This window comes from Oncorhynchus mykiss, chromosome 15 (genome assembly GCF_057628025.1).
Source record: "Oncorhynchus mykiss isolate SJ-2025 chromosome 15, ASM5762802v1, whole genome shotgun sequence".
NCBI lineage: Eukaryota > Metazoa > Chordata > Actinopteri > Salmoniformes > Salmonidae > Oncorhynchus > Oncorhynchus mykiss.
This window is the reverse complement of record NC_143036.1, coordinates 59,681,794-59,701,768: the sequence shown is the minus strand read 5'-3', so window position 1 is coordinate 59,701,768 and position 19,975 is coordinate 59,681,794. Positions and strand designations below refer to the sequence as shown.

Genomic DNA, 19,975 nt, shown 5'->3' with positions numbered 1-19,975 from the left:
GATTAAAGCCTATCCTATATTTCCTCTGCTCACACACAGCAGGCCTGTGGACTAGTGAACGTTACTGATTAAAGCCTGTGTCCTATATTTATTTTAGGTCTTCTCATTACCAGGCCTGTTCTGTTATACAGCCAGCTCCAAGCCACTACCCCCTCACTTCCAGTCCCACACACATACTACACTCCTACTACACTCCTACTGTACACCTATTAAACTCCTACTACAGACCTACTACAGACCTACTAGACTCCTACTGTACACATATTATACTCCTACTACAGACCTACTACACTCCCATTATACTCCTACTGTACACATATTATACTCCTACTACAGACCTATTATACTCCCACTACAGACCTACTACAGACCTACTACACTCCTATTATACTCCTACTGTACACCTATTATACTCTTACTACCGACCTACTACACTCCTACTGTACACCTATTATACTCCTACTACAGACCTACTACACACCTACTACACTCCTACGGTACACCTATTATACTCCTACTACAGACCTACTACAGACCTACTACACACCTACTACACTCCTACGGTACACCTATTATACTCCTACTACAGACCTACTACACTCCTACTGTACACCTATTATACTCCTACTACAGACCTACTACACACCTACTACACACCTACTACACTCCTACGGTACACCTATTATACTCCTACTACAGACCTACTACACATCTACTACACTCCTACTGTACACCTATTATACTCCTACTACAGACCTACTACAGACCTACTACACTCGTACTGCATACCTACCACGGACTTCCTATACTTCCACGTCATACTTACTACAGTGCTACTATACCTCTACTACAGACCTGCTATACCCCTACTACAGACCTACTATACTCCTACTACATAGTTACTACAGACCTGCTATACTCCTACTACGGACCCACTATGCTCCTACTACATTCTTGCTATACTCCTACTACAGACCTATTATACTCCTACTACAGACATATTATACTCCTACTACAGACCTACTATACTCCTACTACAGACATATTATACTCCTACTACATACTTGCTGCAGACCTACTATAGTCCTACTACAGACCTACTATACTCCTACTACAGACCTATTATACTCCTACTACAGACCTATTATACTCCTACTACAGACCTGCTATACTCCTACTACAGACATATTATACTCCTACTACATACTTGCTGCAGACCTACTATAGTCCTACTACAGACCTACTATGCTCCTACTACATTCTTGCTATACTCCTACTACAGACCTATTATACTCCTACTACAGACCTATTATACTCCTACTACAGACATATTATACTCCTACTACAGACCTACTATACTCCTACTACAGACCTACTATACTCCTACTACAGACCTATTATACTCCTACTACAGACCTATTATACCCCTACTACAGACCTACTATACTCCTACTACATAGTTACTACAGACCTGCTATACTCCTACTACGGACCCACTATGCTCCTACTACATTCTTGCTATACTCCTACTACAGACCTATTATACTCCTACTACAGACCTATTATACTCCTACTACAGACCTATTATACTCCTACTACAGACCTATTATACTCCTACTACAGACCTATTATACTCCTACTACAGACCTATTATACTCCTACTACAGACCTATTATACCCCTACTACAGACCTACTATACTCCTACTACAGACCTATTATACTCCTACTACAGACCTACTATACTCCTACTACAGACCTACTATACTCCTACTACAGACCTATTATACTCCTACTACAGACCTATTATACTCCTACTACAGACCTATTATACTCCTACTACAGACCTACTATACTCCTACTACAGACCTACTATACTCCTACTACAGACATATTATACTCCTACTACATACTTGCTGCAGACCTACTATAGTCCTACTACAGACCTACTATGCTCCTACTACATTCTTGCTATACTCCTACTACAGACCTATTATACTCCTACTACAGACCTATTATACTCCTACTACAGACATATTATACTCCTACTACAGACCTACTATACTCCTACTACAGACCTACTATACTCCTACTACAGACATATTATACTCCTACTACATAGTTACTACAGACCTGCTATACTCCTACTACGTACCCACTATGCTCCTACTACATTCTTGCTATACTCCTACTACAGACCTATTATACTCCTACTACAGACCTATTATACCCCTACTACAGACCTACTATACTCCTACTACATAGTTACTACAGACCTGCTATACTCCTACTACGGACCCACTATGCTCCTACTACATTATTGCTATACTCCTACTACAGACCTATTATACTCCTACTACAGACCTATTATACTCCTACTACAGACCTATTATACTCCTACTACAGACCTATTATACTCCTACTACAGACCTATTATACTCCTACTACAGACCTATTATACTCCTACTACAGACCTATTATACCCCTACTACAGACCTACTATACTCCTACTACAGACCTATTATACTCCTACTACAGACCTATTATACTCCTACTACAGACCTATTATACTCCTACTACAGACCTACTATACTCCTACTACAGACCTACTATACTCCTACTACAGACATATTATACTCCTACTACATACTTGCTGCAGACCTACTATAGTCCTACTACAGACCTACTATGCTCCTACTACATTCTTGCTATACTCCTACTACAGACCTATTATACTCCTACTACAGACCTATTATACTCCTACTACAGACATATTATACTCCTACTACAGACCTACTATACTCCTACTACAGACCTATTATACTCCTACTACAGACCTATTATACTCCTACTACAGACCTATTATACTCCTACTACAGACCTACTATACTCCTACTACAGACCTATTATACTCCTACTACAGACCTACTATACTCCTACTACAGACATATTATACTCCTACTACAGACCTACTATACTCCTACTACAGACCTACTATACTCCTACTACAGACCTATTATACTCCTACTACAGACCTACTATACTCCTACTACAGACCTACTATACTCCTACTACAGACCTATTATACTCCTACTACAGACCTGCTATACTCCTACTACAGACATATTATACTCCTACTACAGACCTATTATACTCCTACTACAGACCTATTATACTCCTACTACAGACATATTATACTCCTACTACATACTTGCTGCAGACCTACTATACTCCTACTACGTACCCACTATGCTCCTACTACATTCTTTCTACATACCTACTCTACCCCTACTACAGACCTAATATACTCCTACTACATACTTACTACAGACCTGCTATACTCCCACTGCAGACCTATTATACTCCTACTACGGATCCACTATGCTCCTACTACATTCATGCTACATACCTACTATGCCCCTACTACAGACCTAATATACTCCTACTACATACTTACTACAGACCTGCTATACTCCCACTGCAGACCTATTATACTCCTACTACGGATCCACTATGCTCCTACTACATTCATGCTACATACCTACTATGCTCCTACTACATTCTTTCTACATACCTACTCTACCCCTACTACAGACCTAATATACTCCTACTACATACTTACTACATACCTACTATACTCATACTACATACCTACTATACTCCAACTGTAGGCCTACTACTACTACAGACCTACTATACTCCTACTACAGACCTACCTATTCGATGATAAATTAACAGGCACCGCATTGATTATATGAAACCCAGGACAAGCTAGTTAACCTAGTAATATCATAAACCATGTGTAGTTAACTAGTGATTATGTGAAGATTGATTGTTTTTTATAAGATAAGTTTAATGATAGTTAGCAACTTACCTACTACAGACCTACTATAGGGATCCTAGAGAACTATTACAGACCTATTACACACCGAACTAATATACTCCTACTACAGACCTACTACAGGACTACTGGAGAACTATTACAGAGCGACTACAGACCTACTATACTCCTACTACAGACCTACTACAGGACTACTGGAGAGCTATTACAGAGCGACTACAGACCTACTATACTCCTACTACAGACCTACTACAGGGCTACTGGAGAACTATTACAGACCTACTACAGACCCAATATACTCCTACTACAGACCTACTACAGGGCTACTGGAGAACTATTACAGACCTACTACAGACCTAATATACTCCTACTACAGACCTACTACAGGGCTACTGGAGAACTATTACTGAGCTACTACAGACCTACTACAGACCTACTATAATCCCTACTACAGACCTACTACAGACCTACTACAGGACTACTGGATAACTATTACAGAGCTACTACATGGCTACTAGAGAACTATTACAGACCTATTACACACCTACTACAGACCTACTACAGGGCTACTAGAGAACTATTACACACCTATTACACACCTACTACAGGGCTACTACAGGGCTACTAGAGAACTATTACATACCTATTGCACACCTACTACAGATCTACTACAGGGCTACTAGAGAACTATTACAGACCTATTACACACCTACTACAGACCTACTACAGACATACTACAGGGCTACTAGAGAACTATTACAGACCTATTACACACCTACTACAGACCTACTACAGGCTACTAGAGAACTATTACAGACCTATTACACACCTACTACAGGGCTACTACAGATATACTACAGGGCTACTACAGGGCTACTACAGAGCTACTACAGGGCTACTACAGGGCTACTACAGGGCTACTACATATCTACTACAGGGCTACTACAGGGCTACTACAGACCTACTACAGACCTACTACAGGGCTACAGGCCAGAGAGAGAGGAGGATAGAGAGAGAGAGGAGAGAAAGAAAAGGTAAGGAAAAGATGAGACATGAGACGGGGGAGAAAGAAAGAGGAAATAAGAGTAAGAGGGTGACAGAGAGAGAGGGAGAGAGATAGGGAGAGATACAGTAGGATTACAGTAGAGAGATAGTGGAGATATAGAGATACCGTAGAGAGATGGTGGAGAGATAGATACAGTAGAGAGATAGTGGAGAGATAGATAGAGTAGAGAGATAGTGGAGAGATAGATACAGTAGAGAGATAGTGGAGATATAGAGATACCGTAGAGAGATGGTGGAGAGATAGATACAGTAGAGAGATAGTGGAGAGATAGATACAGTAGAGAGATAGTGGAGCAATAGAGTGAGGTCCCTGCTCTGCTGCTCTCTGCTGCCCCTGGGGTATGGAAGGCTCACGCTGGGTGTTACTATGCAGACGGTGACGCTGGAGCATAACAAAAGGGAAAACAGAGTGAGGGATAGAAGAGAGAGAACTGGAGAAAAAAGAGAAAGAACAGCGGGAGGTTGAGGCAGTTTGGCCAAGCTGACTGTCAGTGTGTGTTCTGCTGTATCATCTCTTCCTGGTGGTTCTGACATGGTCACCTATTGGATCACGCCTTAAGCAGTCATCTTTATTACCATTGGTCAGTTTTCTCTACCAGGTTACTGCCCATCTCCAGAGCATTCCCAAAACTCATTATTCACAAACAGGCTAAGAGATCACACGTTTCCCCCCCCCAATGGGCAGAGAGCCAATGTTTTTCTTTCCTTCACTGACTATCCCCCTCTCCTCCCATCCCTCTCTTCCCTCTGACCACCACTAAGCTTTCAGCTTCAGTTTCAAGCAAAGCTGTTTATTTATTCAGACAATATCTCTTTTTCCCCTCTTTTCCTGCTCTCATTCTCTTGTAGAGGATCGCTGAGAAAAGGAGGAGAGAGAAAGCATTGGAAGGAGAGAAATAGAGTCGGAAAGAGGACGATGTACTGAAACGAGAAAGAAGGAAAGACAGAAACAGACAGACAGACAGACAGACAGACAGACAGACAGACAGACAGACAGACAGACAGACAGACAGACAGACAGACAGAGAGACAGAGAGAGAGATAGACAGAGAGAGAGAGAGAGAGAGAGAGAGCGAGAGAGAGAGACAGAGGCAGAGAGGAGAGCGAGACAGAGAGGAGAGAGAGAGAGAGAGAGAGAGAGAGAGAGAGTGCGAGAGAGAGAGGAGAGAGAGAGAGAGAGCGAGAGAGAGAGAGAGAGAGAGAGAGAGAGAGAGAGAGAGAGTGAGTGAGAGAGCGAGAGAGCCCTCCCTGGTTTCCCAGCCGTTCTAAGCCCTACTCATAAACCCTACAGATGATTTCAGCCCAGAGGAGGCTGTGAGACTAGTGTACCCGGGGAAACACACACATACATAGGGGGGGCTAAACCTGAATTATGGCAGAAGCTTTACAGTGTATAAACACACCCTAATGTCTCTGAGACTAAGACTAAAACAAAGCAACAGCAAAGCTCGGCAGTAAAACAGAGCCAGGATTAAACAGTGTGTGTGTGTGTGTGTGTGTGTGTGTGTGTGTGTGTGTGTGTGTGTGTGTGTGTGTGTGTGTGTGTGTGTGTGTGTGTGTGTGTGTGTGTGTGTGTGTGTGTGTGTGTGTGTGTGTATGTGTGTGTGTGTGTGTGTGTGTGTGTGTGTGTGTGTGTGTTTTAAGTAGTCGACTGACTAGACACCCAGGGCTGACGACGGATGACTAAGCTTATCTACTATAGTGCCACCAGAGATGGCTTCTATAGCAGCCACATGCTACAACACTCAGTCAGTCAAAGCCCTGGGATATGGCACAGAGAGAGGGGTCCTGACATGGCCGTGGGGTGTGAGAATGTGTGTGCCACTGCATAAAAAGAGAGGGATGCGGGAATGTATCAAACAGAGCACGTCCCTGAAACGTGTGTCGGATAACATCCCCCAAAAAATACAACATCTGATAACAGCCACAAACAGCCATATACAGGGGAACATGCTGCCTTAAAAGCCTCGGTGGTTCTGCCTCATGCATTTGTCAGCGTGGTGTGTGTGTTTCTTATTCTGTCACAGTTCAGTGTTGCACACCGCACACAGAGAGAGACATGCATGAGACAGCGCCACGGAGGCTTTTAAGCCAGCATGTTTCCCTGGTATATGGCTGACACACAGAGTTGAACCTCTCAGTGGAAGGGAGGGAGAACACATCACAGTCACCACAACACGGATACAGCATGTCTTATACACACTGATCTGTCTATGGGAAGAGACAAATAGGTGGGAAATGGTAAATGACATGGTAATATTATTACTAACACTATCCTACTATGATTGATTATGTTTCAGTTTAGGCCTGTTCAGTGTAACCCTTCTCCTCAAATGTTGGGCTTGTAGGAAAAGTCTTCATATGAGAATTGCACCATAGGGACAGGCCTCTCTGAGAGCTGTTGGACTATTCAAGGACAGTTGGGTTGAAGCATTAGGTTGCTAAGAGGAGGACAAACTGATTGGCTTTCATGGAGGACTGGCTTGAATTGTGAGGATGACCACACAATATATTTTCCTTATGAGCTAAAGCTATTGGTTTTCAACTCAAAGATGTGTGTGTGCGTGCTACCCGAGCAAAATTGATAAAAGGTTGTGGCAGTAGCAGGAACAGCGGCATCTAGTGAGCAAAACCTATTACTTTCACACTCATTTATAGTAAATAATGCAAGCGACTTCAATGGCTAATTTGTCTGAACAGGGAAATTAGATTCACAGGGAATACATCACATAGGATGAAGAAGCAATAGTTTAAGCAGCAGCTCCATATCATGGTTGCCATGGCGCTGTGAGGAAGCCTAGGCATCGAGCTCTGTAAATATTCTACATAAATAAAAAAAGTATGTGTTTTTCCCCCATTTTTTTATTGCATATATCTGGTGTTTTTGAGATTTGCAAATATTTTTGTTTTGGCTAGCTGGCTGGATAATGTTTTTGTTTTGGCTAGCTGGCTGGATAATGTTTTTGTTTTGGCTAGCTGGCTGGATAATGTTTTTGTTTTGGCTAGCTGGCCGGATAATGTTTTTGTTTTGGCTAGCTGGCCGGATAATGTTTTTGTTTTGGCTAGCTGGCCGGATAATGTTTTTGTTTTGGCTAGCTGGCTGGATAATATTTTTGTTTTGGCTAGCTGGCTGGATAATGTTTTTGTTTTGGCTAGCTGGCTGGATAATGTTTTTGTTTTGGCTAGCTGGCTGGATAATGTTTTTGTTTTGGCTAGCTGGCTGGATAATGTTTTTGTTTTGGCTAGCTGGCTGGATAATGTTTTTGTTTTGGCTAGCTGGCTGGATAATGTTTTTGTTTTGGCTAGCTGGCTGGATAATGTTTTTGTTTTGGCTAGCTGGCTGGATAATGTTTTTGTTTTGGCTAGCTGGCTGAATAATGTTTTTGTTTTGGCTAGCTGGCTGGATAATGTTTTTGTTTTGGCTAGCTGGCTGGATAATGTTTTTGTTTTGGCTAGCTGGCTGGATAATGTTTTTGTTTTGGCTAGCTGGCTGGATAATGTTTTTGTTTTGGCTAGCTGGCTGGATAATGTTTTTGTTTTGGCTAGCTGGCTGGATAATGTTTTTGTTTAGAAAATGCATCTGAGGGCCTCCCGGGTGGTCTAGCACAGCAGTGCTAGAGACAGTACAGACCAGGGTTTGATCCCAGGCTGTGCCACAGCCGGCCATGACTGGGAAACCCATAAGGCGGCGCACAATTGGCCATGGCGTTGTCCGGGTTAGGGTTTGGCCATTCTTGTCCCATCGCGCTCTAGCGACTCCTTGTGGCGGGTCGGGTGCATGCACGCTAATTTCAGTTGCCAGTCGTACGGTGTTTCCTCCGACACATTGGTGCGGTTGGATTCTGGGCTAAGCGAGCAGTGTGTTAAGAAGTGCGGTTTGGCAAGGTCGTGTTTCAGAGGATGCGTGGCTATCGACTTTCGCCTCTCCCGAGTCCGTACGGGAGTTGCAGCAATGGGACAAGACTGTAACTACCAATTAGATATCCCGAAAAAGGGGTAAAAAATATACACATAAATTGAATAGAAAAATAAATGTCTGTTTCACCTGGCTGCCAGTTCCAGATCCTTTGAGAGCTTGATTTCAGGACTGGCCTGAAAGTGTGAGAGGAATGGGAGAGGAATACAGCCGAGACAGAGAGCTTGATTTCAGGACTGGCCTGAAAGTGGGAGAGGAATGGGAGAGGAATACAGCCGAGACAGAGAGCTTGATTTCAGGACTGGCCTGAAAGTGGGAGAGGAATGGGAGAGGAATACAGCCGAGACAGAGAGCTTGTGGTGAGGACGACTGGCTACTATTCTGAACTTTGTGTGGTGAGCTTTCTGGTGAGCAGCGCTACACAGATTGGAAGAAGAGAAGTCCAGTAGCTCAGGCTGGTCCCCAGACTTGCCCTCTACAAGATCACCAGCAGACTCCATCACCATCATCTAGCATCCTCAGACCAGCTCCCTCCCTCAAGCCATGAACCAACCCTCTTCGTCTCCAGAGAGAAGACTTGGCCCCGATTGGTTGACCTGTCATGACACTGTATATTGCGTGTTGTTTTGTTGCTGTTGAAGTGCTTTGAGATTCTATAGAAGTTTAATAAATGATTAATATTGTTATTATAATACCACCTCTTAGACAGATAACTGATACTGGAATTTGACTTACTCAATGGTAGGAAGAAGTTTGGACTAAATCAGATGTTGGGTACTATATTTATTGAATAGAATGTGAATCCTATACATTAAAGTGGCCAAATTGGGTGCAATCGATTTGCCTATTTTTAAAATGACATTTGAACAAAAGAATGTTGCAAGAATGTTAATCTTCTGTTTCTAACTACAGAAACAATTTCAGAACAATCTGAGATGATGGGTGTCATGCCCCTCCCCCTTTTCTCTCCTGTTCGCATTCTCTCTCTCGGTCTCTCCCTCTCCCTCCTTTGTCTCTCTCGGTTTTATCCAGCTCGCTGAGCTAAAATATGTAATTATCTTCAACTGATTTCGGGGGTTTGACGTGGAAGAATTCATCCCCCTCTCCCCGCACTCCCCCTCTCCCGCACCCCCCCTCTCCCCCTCCCCCCGCATCCCCCTCTCTCCGCACCCCCATCTCCCCGCACCCCCCCTCTCCCAGCACTCCCCCTCTCCCCGCACCCCCCTCTCCCCGCACCCCCATCTCCCCGCACCCCCCTCTCCCCGCACCCCCCTCTCCCCGCACCCCAACGTCTGAGCCATTCACACAGAAACACTGAACGCTGTATTGTTCCCATCATTGCCGTGGCACAATATCCCCCGCCCCCGCTCCCGGGTTACAATGCTTTGATTGACAGGGGTCCAGCTGAAGAGTGAATCGCCGTGGTGACCGGAGTCCATCACAGACGAGCAGGCCAACCGACCTCTCCCCCCTGCTCTCTCTCCGTCTACCACCCTGCCTGGTTTGCTCTTCACCTCTTTCCTTTCTAACACCACGGGTCAGAGTAGCTTCATCACTCTCTCAATTCATCACTTTCACTTTAACAACCCTGTCGGTCATTGCATTGCCCAGGCTTACGGTCAATGTTTTGTTTCAGAGAGGCTCTCTTAAAACACTGAGAATAATGCTGAGCATATAATGTCCACTTCCACACCAGAACCACTAGATCCAGGGTAGGGGCCTCACCCCCCGTCTCTACCCAGCCTGGTGTCACACTCACACTGGCCACACAATGCACATCCATTGGGGTGCAGATGAAAAGCCAGGACCACAGCTGTCCCTTGCCACTGTTCAACCGCAAAGGGTGGATTTAGACTCCGTGTGTGTGATCCTATGACCTGCAGGGGTTAGCAGGCTACGGACACACACACACACACACACTACAGATTTAATCCGCATCAGACAGACACTGTCCTCAGTAATTAGGTAGATAGATTTGTGTCTCGGGGATAAAGCCACACTGAGTCAGATCCACATTTAACTGGATTAATTAAAACTAACACTGGGTCAAATGCTCAATGACCCCCCCCCCCCCCACCCCAATCCCCTCCGCCCTCCCAATCCTCCCATCCCCGCCCTCCCAATCCTCCAACCCCTCCTACTCCTTCATCTATACTCAAATCCCCTAGTGACAAAGTCACTCCACATACACTTCCGTTTCCAGACTGGGGCACTTGTGTGGTCGACAGATCATACATTATTTACATGATTGGCCACAGGTGAAAAGAGCCTATGGCTTATCGATGCTGTTATTTCTGCACCCCAAATGGCACCCTATTCTCAATATAGTGCACTATTTGTGACCAGGGTCCAAAGGGCTCACTGTGTGATTGAATGAACATCCGTTTATGATTTATCATGTCTGAATAATCCAGACCTGAGATCTGCGTGTGTGGGTAATTCAACTTTTCCTGCAAATGTCCTTCCCAGTGACGTTAACACATGATTTATGCAACGCTGCTTGGAGCAGCAGTGCGTCACGCGCGCATCTCAAGTTAGTGAGGCTCCGGTCCTAGATCTCTACCTTACACTCCAAAGGGTTTCTACATTGTTTATCGTTAAATCTCTCTCTCTCTCTCTCTCTCTCTCTCTCTCTCTCTCTCTCTCTCTCTCTCTCTCTCTCTCTCTCTCTCTCTCTCTCTCTCTCTCTCTCTCTCTCTCTCTCTCTCTCTCTCTGTGTGTGTGTGTGTGTGTGTGTGTGTGTGTTCGTGTGTGTGTGTGTGCGTGTGTGTGTGTGTGTGTTCATGTGTGTGTGTGTGTGTGTGTTAATGTGTGTGTGTGTGTTCATGTGTGTGTGTTCATGTGTGTGTGTTCGTGATAACTGTATGATAGTCAGATGGAGCTGGTGAAAGGCTGCAGCAGCCACACCCTGGAGTTGATCAGATAAGGATGAAGTAAGCTGAGGTCCAGGGGACCAGAGGACCGGGGGACCAGAGGACCGGGGTACCAGAGGACCAGGGGACCAGGGGACCAGAGGACCCAGAGGACCCAGAGGACCAGGGGACCAGAGGACCCAGAGGAGCAGAGGACCAGAGGACCAGGGGACCAGAGGACAAGAGGACCAGAGGATCAGGGGACCAGAGGAGCAGAGGACCAGAGGACCAGGGGACCAGAGGACCAGAGGAGGGTGCAGATGGTTCATATCCATCTGGAGCAGCAGGCAGATTATCGTTAAGACACAGATCGAGAACCTTAGAAATAATACTCTGTTTCGGTTGAAATCGGCACATTCAGTACACGTTGGTTTTCTAACAGTCTTCATATCAAAATGTTATTATCCTTCAGCACCACTCACCTCCACACAACCTCCCCTATCGGTCACACATCAGATACATCATATCAAACCGACTTCATTAGATCTTCAGGAATGTGTCCTCTGACAACAGCAAATGAACCCACGTTCCGTACAGTGGGCATGATGGACGGTCATCTCTCTCTCTCTCTCTCTCTCTCTCTCTCTCTCTCTCTCTCTCTCTCTCTCTCTCTCTCTCTCTCTCTCTCTCTCTCTCTCTCTCTCTCTCTCTCTCTCTCTCTCTCTCTCTCTCTCTCTCTCTCTCTCTCTCTCTCTCTCTCTCTCTCTCTCTCTGTGTGTGTGTGTGTGTTCGTGTGTGTGTGTGTGTGTGTGTGTGTTCATGTGTGTGTGTGTGTGTGTGTTAATGTGTGTGTGTGTGTTCATGTGTGTGTGTTCATGTGTGTGTGTTCGTGATAACTGTATGATAGTCAGATGGAGCTGGTGAAAGGCTGCAGCAGCCACACCCTGGAGTTGATCAGATAAGGATGAAGTAAGCTGAGGTCCAGGGGACCAGAGGACCGGGGGACCAGAGGACCGGGGTACCAGAGGACCGGGGGACCAGGGGACCAGGGGACCAGGGGACCAGAGGACCCAGAGGACCCAGAGGACCAGAGGACCCAGAGGAGCAGAGGACCAGAGGACCAGGGGACCAGAGGACAAGAGGACCAGAGGATCAGGGGACCAGAGGAGCAGAGGACCAGAGGACCAGGGGACCAGAGGACCAGAGGAGGGTGCAGATGGTTCATATCCATCTGGAGCAGCAGGCAGATTATCGTTAAGACACAGATCGAGAACCTTAGAAATAATACTCTGTTTCCGTTGAAATCGGCACATTCAGTACACGTTGGTTTTCTAACAGTCTTCATATCAAAATGTTATTATCCTTCAGCACCACTCACCTCCACACAACCTCCCCTATCGGTCACACATCAGATACATCATATCAAACCGACTTCATTAGATCTTCAGGAATGTGTCCTCTGACAACAGCAAATGAACCCACGTTCCGTACAGTGCAGTGGGCATGATGGACGGTCATCTCTCTCTCTCTCTCTCTCTCTCTCTCTCTCTCTCTCTCTCTCTCTCTCTCTCTCTCTCTCTCTCTCTCGTATTGGCAGGCATCGGAGTTTACATCCAACAGTTATTTAACCAGCCCTGTAATAGAATACAAACCTGACTTCTCCTCGCTCCCTAATCTAATAACAGACCTACCTTGTCATTGCTCCGTGTGTGTGTGCTAAGTGTAATTCTGGATGTAATCAGGTGGAATTAATAAGCATGCTGTTTCTCATTATGGAATAACTGAACTGCTATTCAGAATAGGAGAGGCTGACTAGGAGAGCAACAGACATGCTTTACACCCCACAACAACACCTTGTTACACCCCACAACAACGCTTTGTTACACCCCACAACAACACTTTGTTACACCCCACAACAACACTTTGTTACACCCCACAACAACCACAACAACACTTTGTTACACCCCACAACAACACTTTGTTACACCCCACAACAACCACAACAACACTTTGTTACACCCCACAACAACACTTTGTTACACCCCACAAAAACCACAACAACACTTTGTTACACCCCACAACAACCACAACAACACTTTGTTACACCCCACAACAACACTTTGTTACACCCCACAACAACCACAACAACACTTTGTTACACCCCACAACAACCACAACAACACTTTGTTACAACCCACAACAACACTTTGTTACACCCCACAACAACACTTTGTTACACCGCACAACAACACTTTGTTACACCCCACAACAACACTTTGTTACACCCCACAACAACCACAACAACACTTTGTTACACCCCACAACAACACTTTGTTACACCGCACAACAACACTTTGTTACACCGCACAACAACACTTTGTTACACCCCACAACAACACTTTGTTACACCCCACAACAACCACAACAACACTTTGTTACACCCCACAACAACCACAACAACACTTTGTTACACCCCACAACAACACTTTGTTACACCCCACAACAACACTTTGTTACACCCCACAACAACCACAACAACACTTTGTTACACCCCACAACAACACTTTGTTACACCCCACAACAACACTTTGTTACACCGCACAACAACATTTTGTTACACCCCACAACAACACTTTGTTACACCCCACAACAACCACAACAACACTTTGTTACACCCCACAACAACACTTTGTTACACCCCACAACAACACTTTGTTACACCCCACAACAACACTTTGTTACACCCCACAACAACCACAACAACACTTTGTTACACCCCACAACAACACTTTGTTACACCGCACAACAACACTTTGTTACACCCCACAACAACACTTTGTTACACCCCACAACAACCACAACAACACTTTGTTACACCCCACAACAACACTTTGTTACACCCCACAACAACCACAACAACACTTTGTTACACCGCACAACAACACTTTGTTACACCCCACAACAACACTTTGTTACACCCCACAACAACACTTTGTTACACCGCACAACAACACTTTGTTACACCCCACAACAACACTTTGTTACACCGCACAACAACACTTTGTTACACCCCACAACAACACTTTGTTACACCCCACAACAACACTTTGTTACACCGCACAACAACACTTTGTTACACCCCACAACAACACTTTGTTACACCGCACAACAACACTTTGTTACACAGATAAACTGAGCTTTGTGTGTACGTGCGTATGCATGCATGTATGTATGCACGGACATACGTGCATATACGGGATATTTTTGTCTGGGTGCGATCATGTGTGTGTGTGTGTGTGTGTGTGTGTGTTCATGTGTGTGTGTGTGTGTGTGTGTGTGTGTGTGTGTGTGTGTGTGTGTGTGTGTGTGTGTGTGTGTGTTCATGTGTGTGTGTGTGTTAATGTGTGTGTGTGTGTTCATGTGTGTGTGTTCATGTGTGTGTGTTCGTGATAACTGTATGATAGTCAGATGGAGCTGGTGAAAGGCTGCAGCAGCCACACCCTGGAGTTGATCAGATAAGGATGAAGTAAGCTGAGGTCCAGGGGACCAGAGGACCGGGGGACCAGAGGACCGGGGTACCAGGGGACCAGGGGACCAGGGGACCAGAGGACCCAGAGGACCCAGAGGACCAGGGGACCAGAGGACCCAGAGGAGCAGAGGACCAGAGGACCAGGGGACCAGAGGACCGGGGTACCAGAGGACCGGGGGACCAGGGGACCAGGGGACCAGAGGACCCAGAGGACCCAGAGGACCAGGGGACCAGAGGACCCAGAGGAGCAGAGGACCAGAGGACCAGGGGACCAGAGGACCGGGGGACCAGAGGACCGGGGTACCAGAGGACCGGGGGACCAGGGGACCAGGGGACCAGGGGACCAGAGGACCCAGAGGACCCAGAGGACCAGGGGACCAGAGGACCCAGAGGAGCAGAGGACCAGAGGACCAGGGGACCAGAGGACAAGAGGACCAGAGGATCAGGGGACCAGAGGAGCAGAGGACCAGAGGACCAGGGGACCAGAGGACCAGAGGAGGGTGCAGATGGTTCATATCCATCTGGAGCAGCAGGCAGATTATCGTTAAGACACAGATCGAGAACCTTAGAAATAATACTCTGTTTCGGTTGAAATCGGCACATTCAGTACACGTTGGTTTTCTAACAGTCTTCATATCAAAATGTTATTATCCTTCAGCACCACTCACCTCCACACAACCTCCCCTATCGGTCACACATCAGATACATCATATCAAACCGACTTCATTAGATCTTCAGGAATGTGTCCTCTGACAACAGCAAATGAGCCCACGTTCCGTACAGTGCAGTGGGCATGATGGACGGTCATATGCTGAATACTCCGGAATGAGAGCAAAATTATATAAATGCGAGACCACATAATCATCTCAACAAACTATACCAGAAGCTACAGTGTACACAACATCCAAGATAATACAGTTTACACAACATCCAAGATAATACAGTTTACACAACATCCAAGATAATACAGTGTACACAACATCCAAGATAATACAGTGTACACCACATCCAAGATAATACAGTGTACACCACATCCAAGATAATACAGTGTACACCACATCCAAGATAACGGAGAGATTGTACTTCTTCGGTCCTGCATATTATCCAACCCCACAATAACACCATGCACAAAATATACCACGCTACAGGGATTGCTGCTAATTGTATGTGACAGAGGTGGTTGGGACTGTTGGTGTCTTAATGGTGTGTGTGTGTGTGTGTGTGTGTGTGTGTGTGTATGTGTGTGTCTGTCGGAGGTGATCCTCATTAGGGAGATGCGGCTGTGCCTCGGAGAAGAAGCACAGAGTTGCTTCATTATAATACACTAAGCTAACGGTGAAAGAGAAAAGAGACAGAACGAGAGAGAAAAAGAGAAGGGGGAGATAGAAGAGGATGTGTGTGTGTGGAGGGCCAGCCCTAAGCTGGTCTTTATTAAGATGCTCAGTCTTGAGAGAGGGACAGCTGCTCCTGCAGCTAATCTAAAGCAGCAGAGGTTTAATAAAGACAGAGACAAATACCCCTCCATCACTCCCCTCCTCATCCTCCCCCACTCATCTCTCATCCTGTACTTCAACAACAGATTACATCCCTCAATGGTCGGGGCCCGCCCTCCGCTTACCAGCGCAGTGTGTGTGTGTATGTCCACTTAGAAAAGAGAGACTATTTCATTCACACATGCAAAAGTTGACTGAAAAGGCCAAGAATTCCTTTCCCCGATATACTCATCAGAGGTACCAACTGCCAATATTACGAAGATTCTCTATCACCCAGAGGGGCGTCCTGGTTAACCAAACAGATCAGTGGAATAGGAAAGACAGGAAATAGCCTCCGTAGAGAAACAGTGGGTCATCCTCCCCATCTTCACCTTTTAATGTGAGTGTGTACGGGTCAGTGCCACAAGCCATTTCATGCCCCAGGCTCCATGGGGCCATCACTATAAGGCTAGACTGACATCATTCCGTCTTCACAGGCACACAGTCACAGCAGCAATAAGCATGTTCTTTAGGGTTCCTGTGATAAAAAATATATATATATTCCTGATTTATTGATGAGGAATTTCTAGTAAGGAATAAGGGATATTTAAATAGGGAATGATAAAAAGCAGCATTAAAAGAGGACTTTTTAAGCTCTGCATGAGATATCTGGAGCCTCGTGCTCCATCGTCACTGTGGCTTCTCAAACTGAAAATAGAATTTCAGAATCAGAACTAGACCATCTCTGCTGATGAGGAGTCCGTCGAGGGAATTATCATGACTTATTTAGTATCAAAAGTCTTCAATATTCAAATTCCAGCATTTAAAATGCACAAATGCCGACTAAAATGTCAAATGACAGTGAATGCATTAATACACATTTTGCAGGTGTAGGCTATTAGATGGTAACATGAAGTGTTAGGGTAGAGTGTTGGTGTAGCCCAGAGCCATATATATTGGTGTAACCAGAGAGGAAACAGAGAAACAGAGAGGAACTGGACAGAGGACCACAGGTACAGGCATAGCTGTGGGAAGTAGTTTGGGGGTGTGGCTAATACAGGACTTTTAAAGCCCCAGTGCACTACTTTTGTGGAAAAATATATTTTTATTCTGATTTTTCAGGTGGTGCTGTAGCACCTTCAGCACCCTTACTTCCAGCGGCTCTGAGCGCGGGTAGGTTATTTTCTCAGCTAGCGTCACAGCATTCTTTCAGGAAATGACCTTGCTGAGCACTATAATGAAAGTAGGCTACACATTGCTCTGAAAATGGGATGTGAAAACTTGAAGCAATAAAAGTGTATTCCTTCAGGAGGTGCAGAGACGGAGCAGAGTAACGCATCTTCCTTTGGTAAGCTAAACATGTTGTGTTAAAAAAAAAAAGGAATGTTTTAGGCTAAACTGTAAATGACAGTTTTTCATTAACAAAAGAGAGCTACGTGAAGGGGATATAAACTTGCAATAAATGTTCCCTCAATGCTTCATTTGCAATAAATACGTAGCCATTGTGACTCCAGGGCGTTGTGAAAACGCAGCTCTCAAAGACAGTAGTCTAGGCTACCGGTCGGTGAGGATGATGATGGTGCCCAGAGTCTACGGTATCGGCAACTGTAAATTGTTGAGGAACTTTGTGGTCCACGGTGCGAGAGCGAAGATCACCAAGGGTTAATAAGATGAAGGGCTGATGAGCAGCTTGCATGCGTCAGACACGACAGCAGAGGGGGAGAAAAGAGAAATCCAAAAGTCTACAGTACATTGTTCTCAACAGAGTTTTACCGAAACAGGACCCGACATCGCCCCATTTAAAACTGCCCAGGGCGCAGTATTGCTGCTGTACTGTAGGTAGCATTGTTAATTTACCTGTAGACTTCCAGTCATTGTTAACATTGGCACGCAAAACTACCGCTAACTTCCTCTATTGGCATACTGCATGCAGAGGCATACAGATAGTATTCACGAGTTTGACTCTGGATAAGTGTAAAAGGGGCTAAATACCAGAATATCGCAGTATCTCTTTAAGACAAAGTAATGCAAGTGGGTACGTCCGCGGAATAAGTCGCTACATCCATTCACCAGCGATAACCCTTTGCCCCCCGCGTCCCACCCAGCACCGCACTTAGGGTATCTCAACAATTCACTCCTATCATTTCTGCTGGCGAGCTAGAAACCGGGACTTGGACTTACCTTAACACGTTCCAGTTTTTCAGTGGGTCCAGGTCTGAAATGATAGAAACCATTGTTGACTAGCTAGCAGCACGGGGCGCGATAGCTGAACAAAAGCGGCGAGAGCTGTACTCCGTCTGCAAATGACAGTAGCGCTAGGATGCAACTCGTCCTACTTCTTGGTTGTGTGATAAGCGCTGTCATAGCTCTCTCCCTCCGCCCCCTGCTGAAAGCCTGCGCTCTGCCGCTACACACAGCGACCGATTTCTCCACCTCTCCAGCCATCCCCAAAGCCTCATAAAACAATATTAGGATCCTATACAGAACACATTAGTGACTATTTATTCAAGAGCACTTTTCATCCAAAGCACCGGAAATTGTGTCTTTACAATAATCACCTAGGCTATAACTTATTTATTAGATTTGCTCAGAAATAACATGGCATATGCACACATCACATCCTGTTATTTTTTAAATAAGCCAGGTTCACTTTGCCTAATGATTATCGACAGGGATACAATTATATCACACAAATTGTTATTTAATGTGTCCTATTTCAATTGGTAGCTGTGGTAGACTTGCCTGCATCATCTGTCCTGCTAGACTTGATTTACATTCAAATCAATGTGCTAATTCATGCCATACAGAATGAAATCTGGGAAAAAATCTTATCCTCAACGCACAAATTATAGGCCTAACATAACATTGGCTATGAACAGATAAGAAATTCCATGAATTGTTATTACAGGTGGCCCAATAGGCTTTCATTGCAATTATTCAGAGAGGTAGACACTGTATCTACAAGTTATGTTCAGTAGTAGCCTGCTTATCTAATGGAGCAGAGAAAATATACTGGGTTAGGCCATCTCCATCTATTTTCATTAGGCCAAAACACTGTCATTGTTCACTTCCTGTTGATAAAAGTCAACTTTCTTTTCCCGGCTCCTCTCTCCCCTCTCAGCCGATGTGACGCTGCAGCACAGTATGACTATAGGCTGCAAAATTGTATTTATTTATTTTTTATTTCACCTTTATTTAACCAGGTAGGCTAGTTGAGAACAAGTTCTCATTTACAACTGCGACCTGGTCAAGATAAAGCATAGCAGTGTGAACAGACAACAACACAGAGTTACACATGGAGT

At 45.2% G+C, this 19,975-nt stretch overlaps 1 protein-coding gene across 23 annotated transcripts in view; it reads right to left on the bottom strand.

Annotated features, from left to right (window-relative positions):
* Positions 1–19,076, bottom strand: part of LOC110490359 (CUGBP Elav-like family member 2) — a 243,817-nt gene extending 224,741 nt beyond the window's left edge. For 7 of the 23 annotated variants that reach the window (XM_090200484.1, XM_090200486.1, XM_090200506.1 and 4 more), the window contains exon 1: positions 18,855–19,037. In XM_090200484.1, coding sequence (XP_090056610.1) covers positions 18,855–18,907 — 53 coding nt within the window. In that variant the 5' untranslated portion in view covers positions 18,908–19,037. Of the gene's footprint in view, positions 1–18,854 lie in introns of all 23 variants that reach the window. The other 16 variants (XM_090200473.1, XM_090200476.1, XM_090200493.1 and 13 more) reach the window with 6 other exon arrangements.
* Between the last annotated feature and the right edge of the window lie 899 nt (positions 19,077–19,975).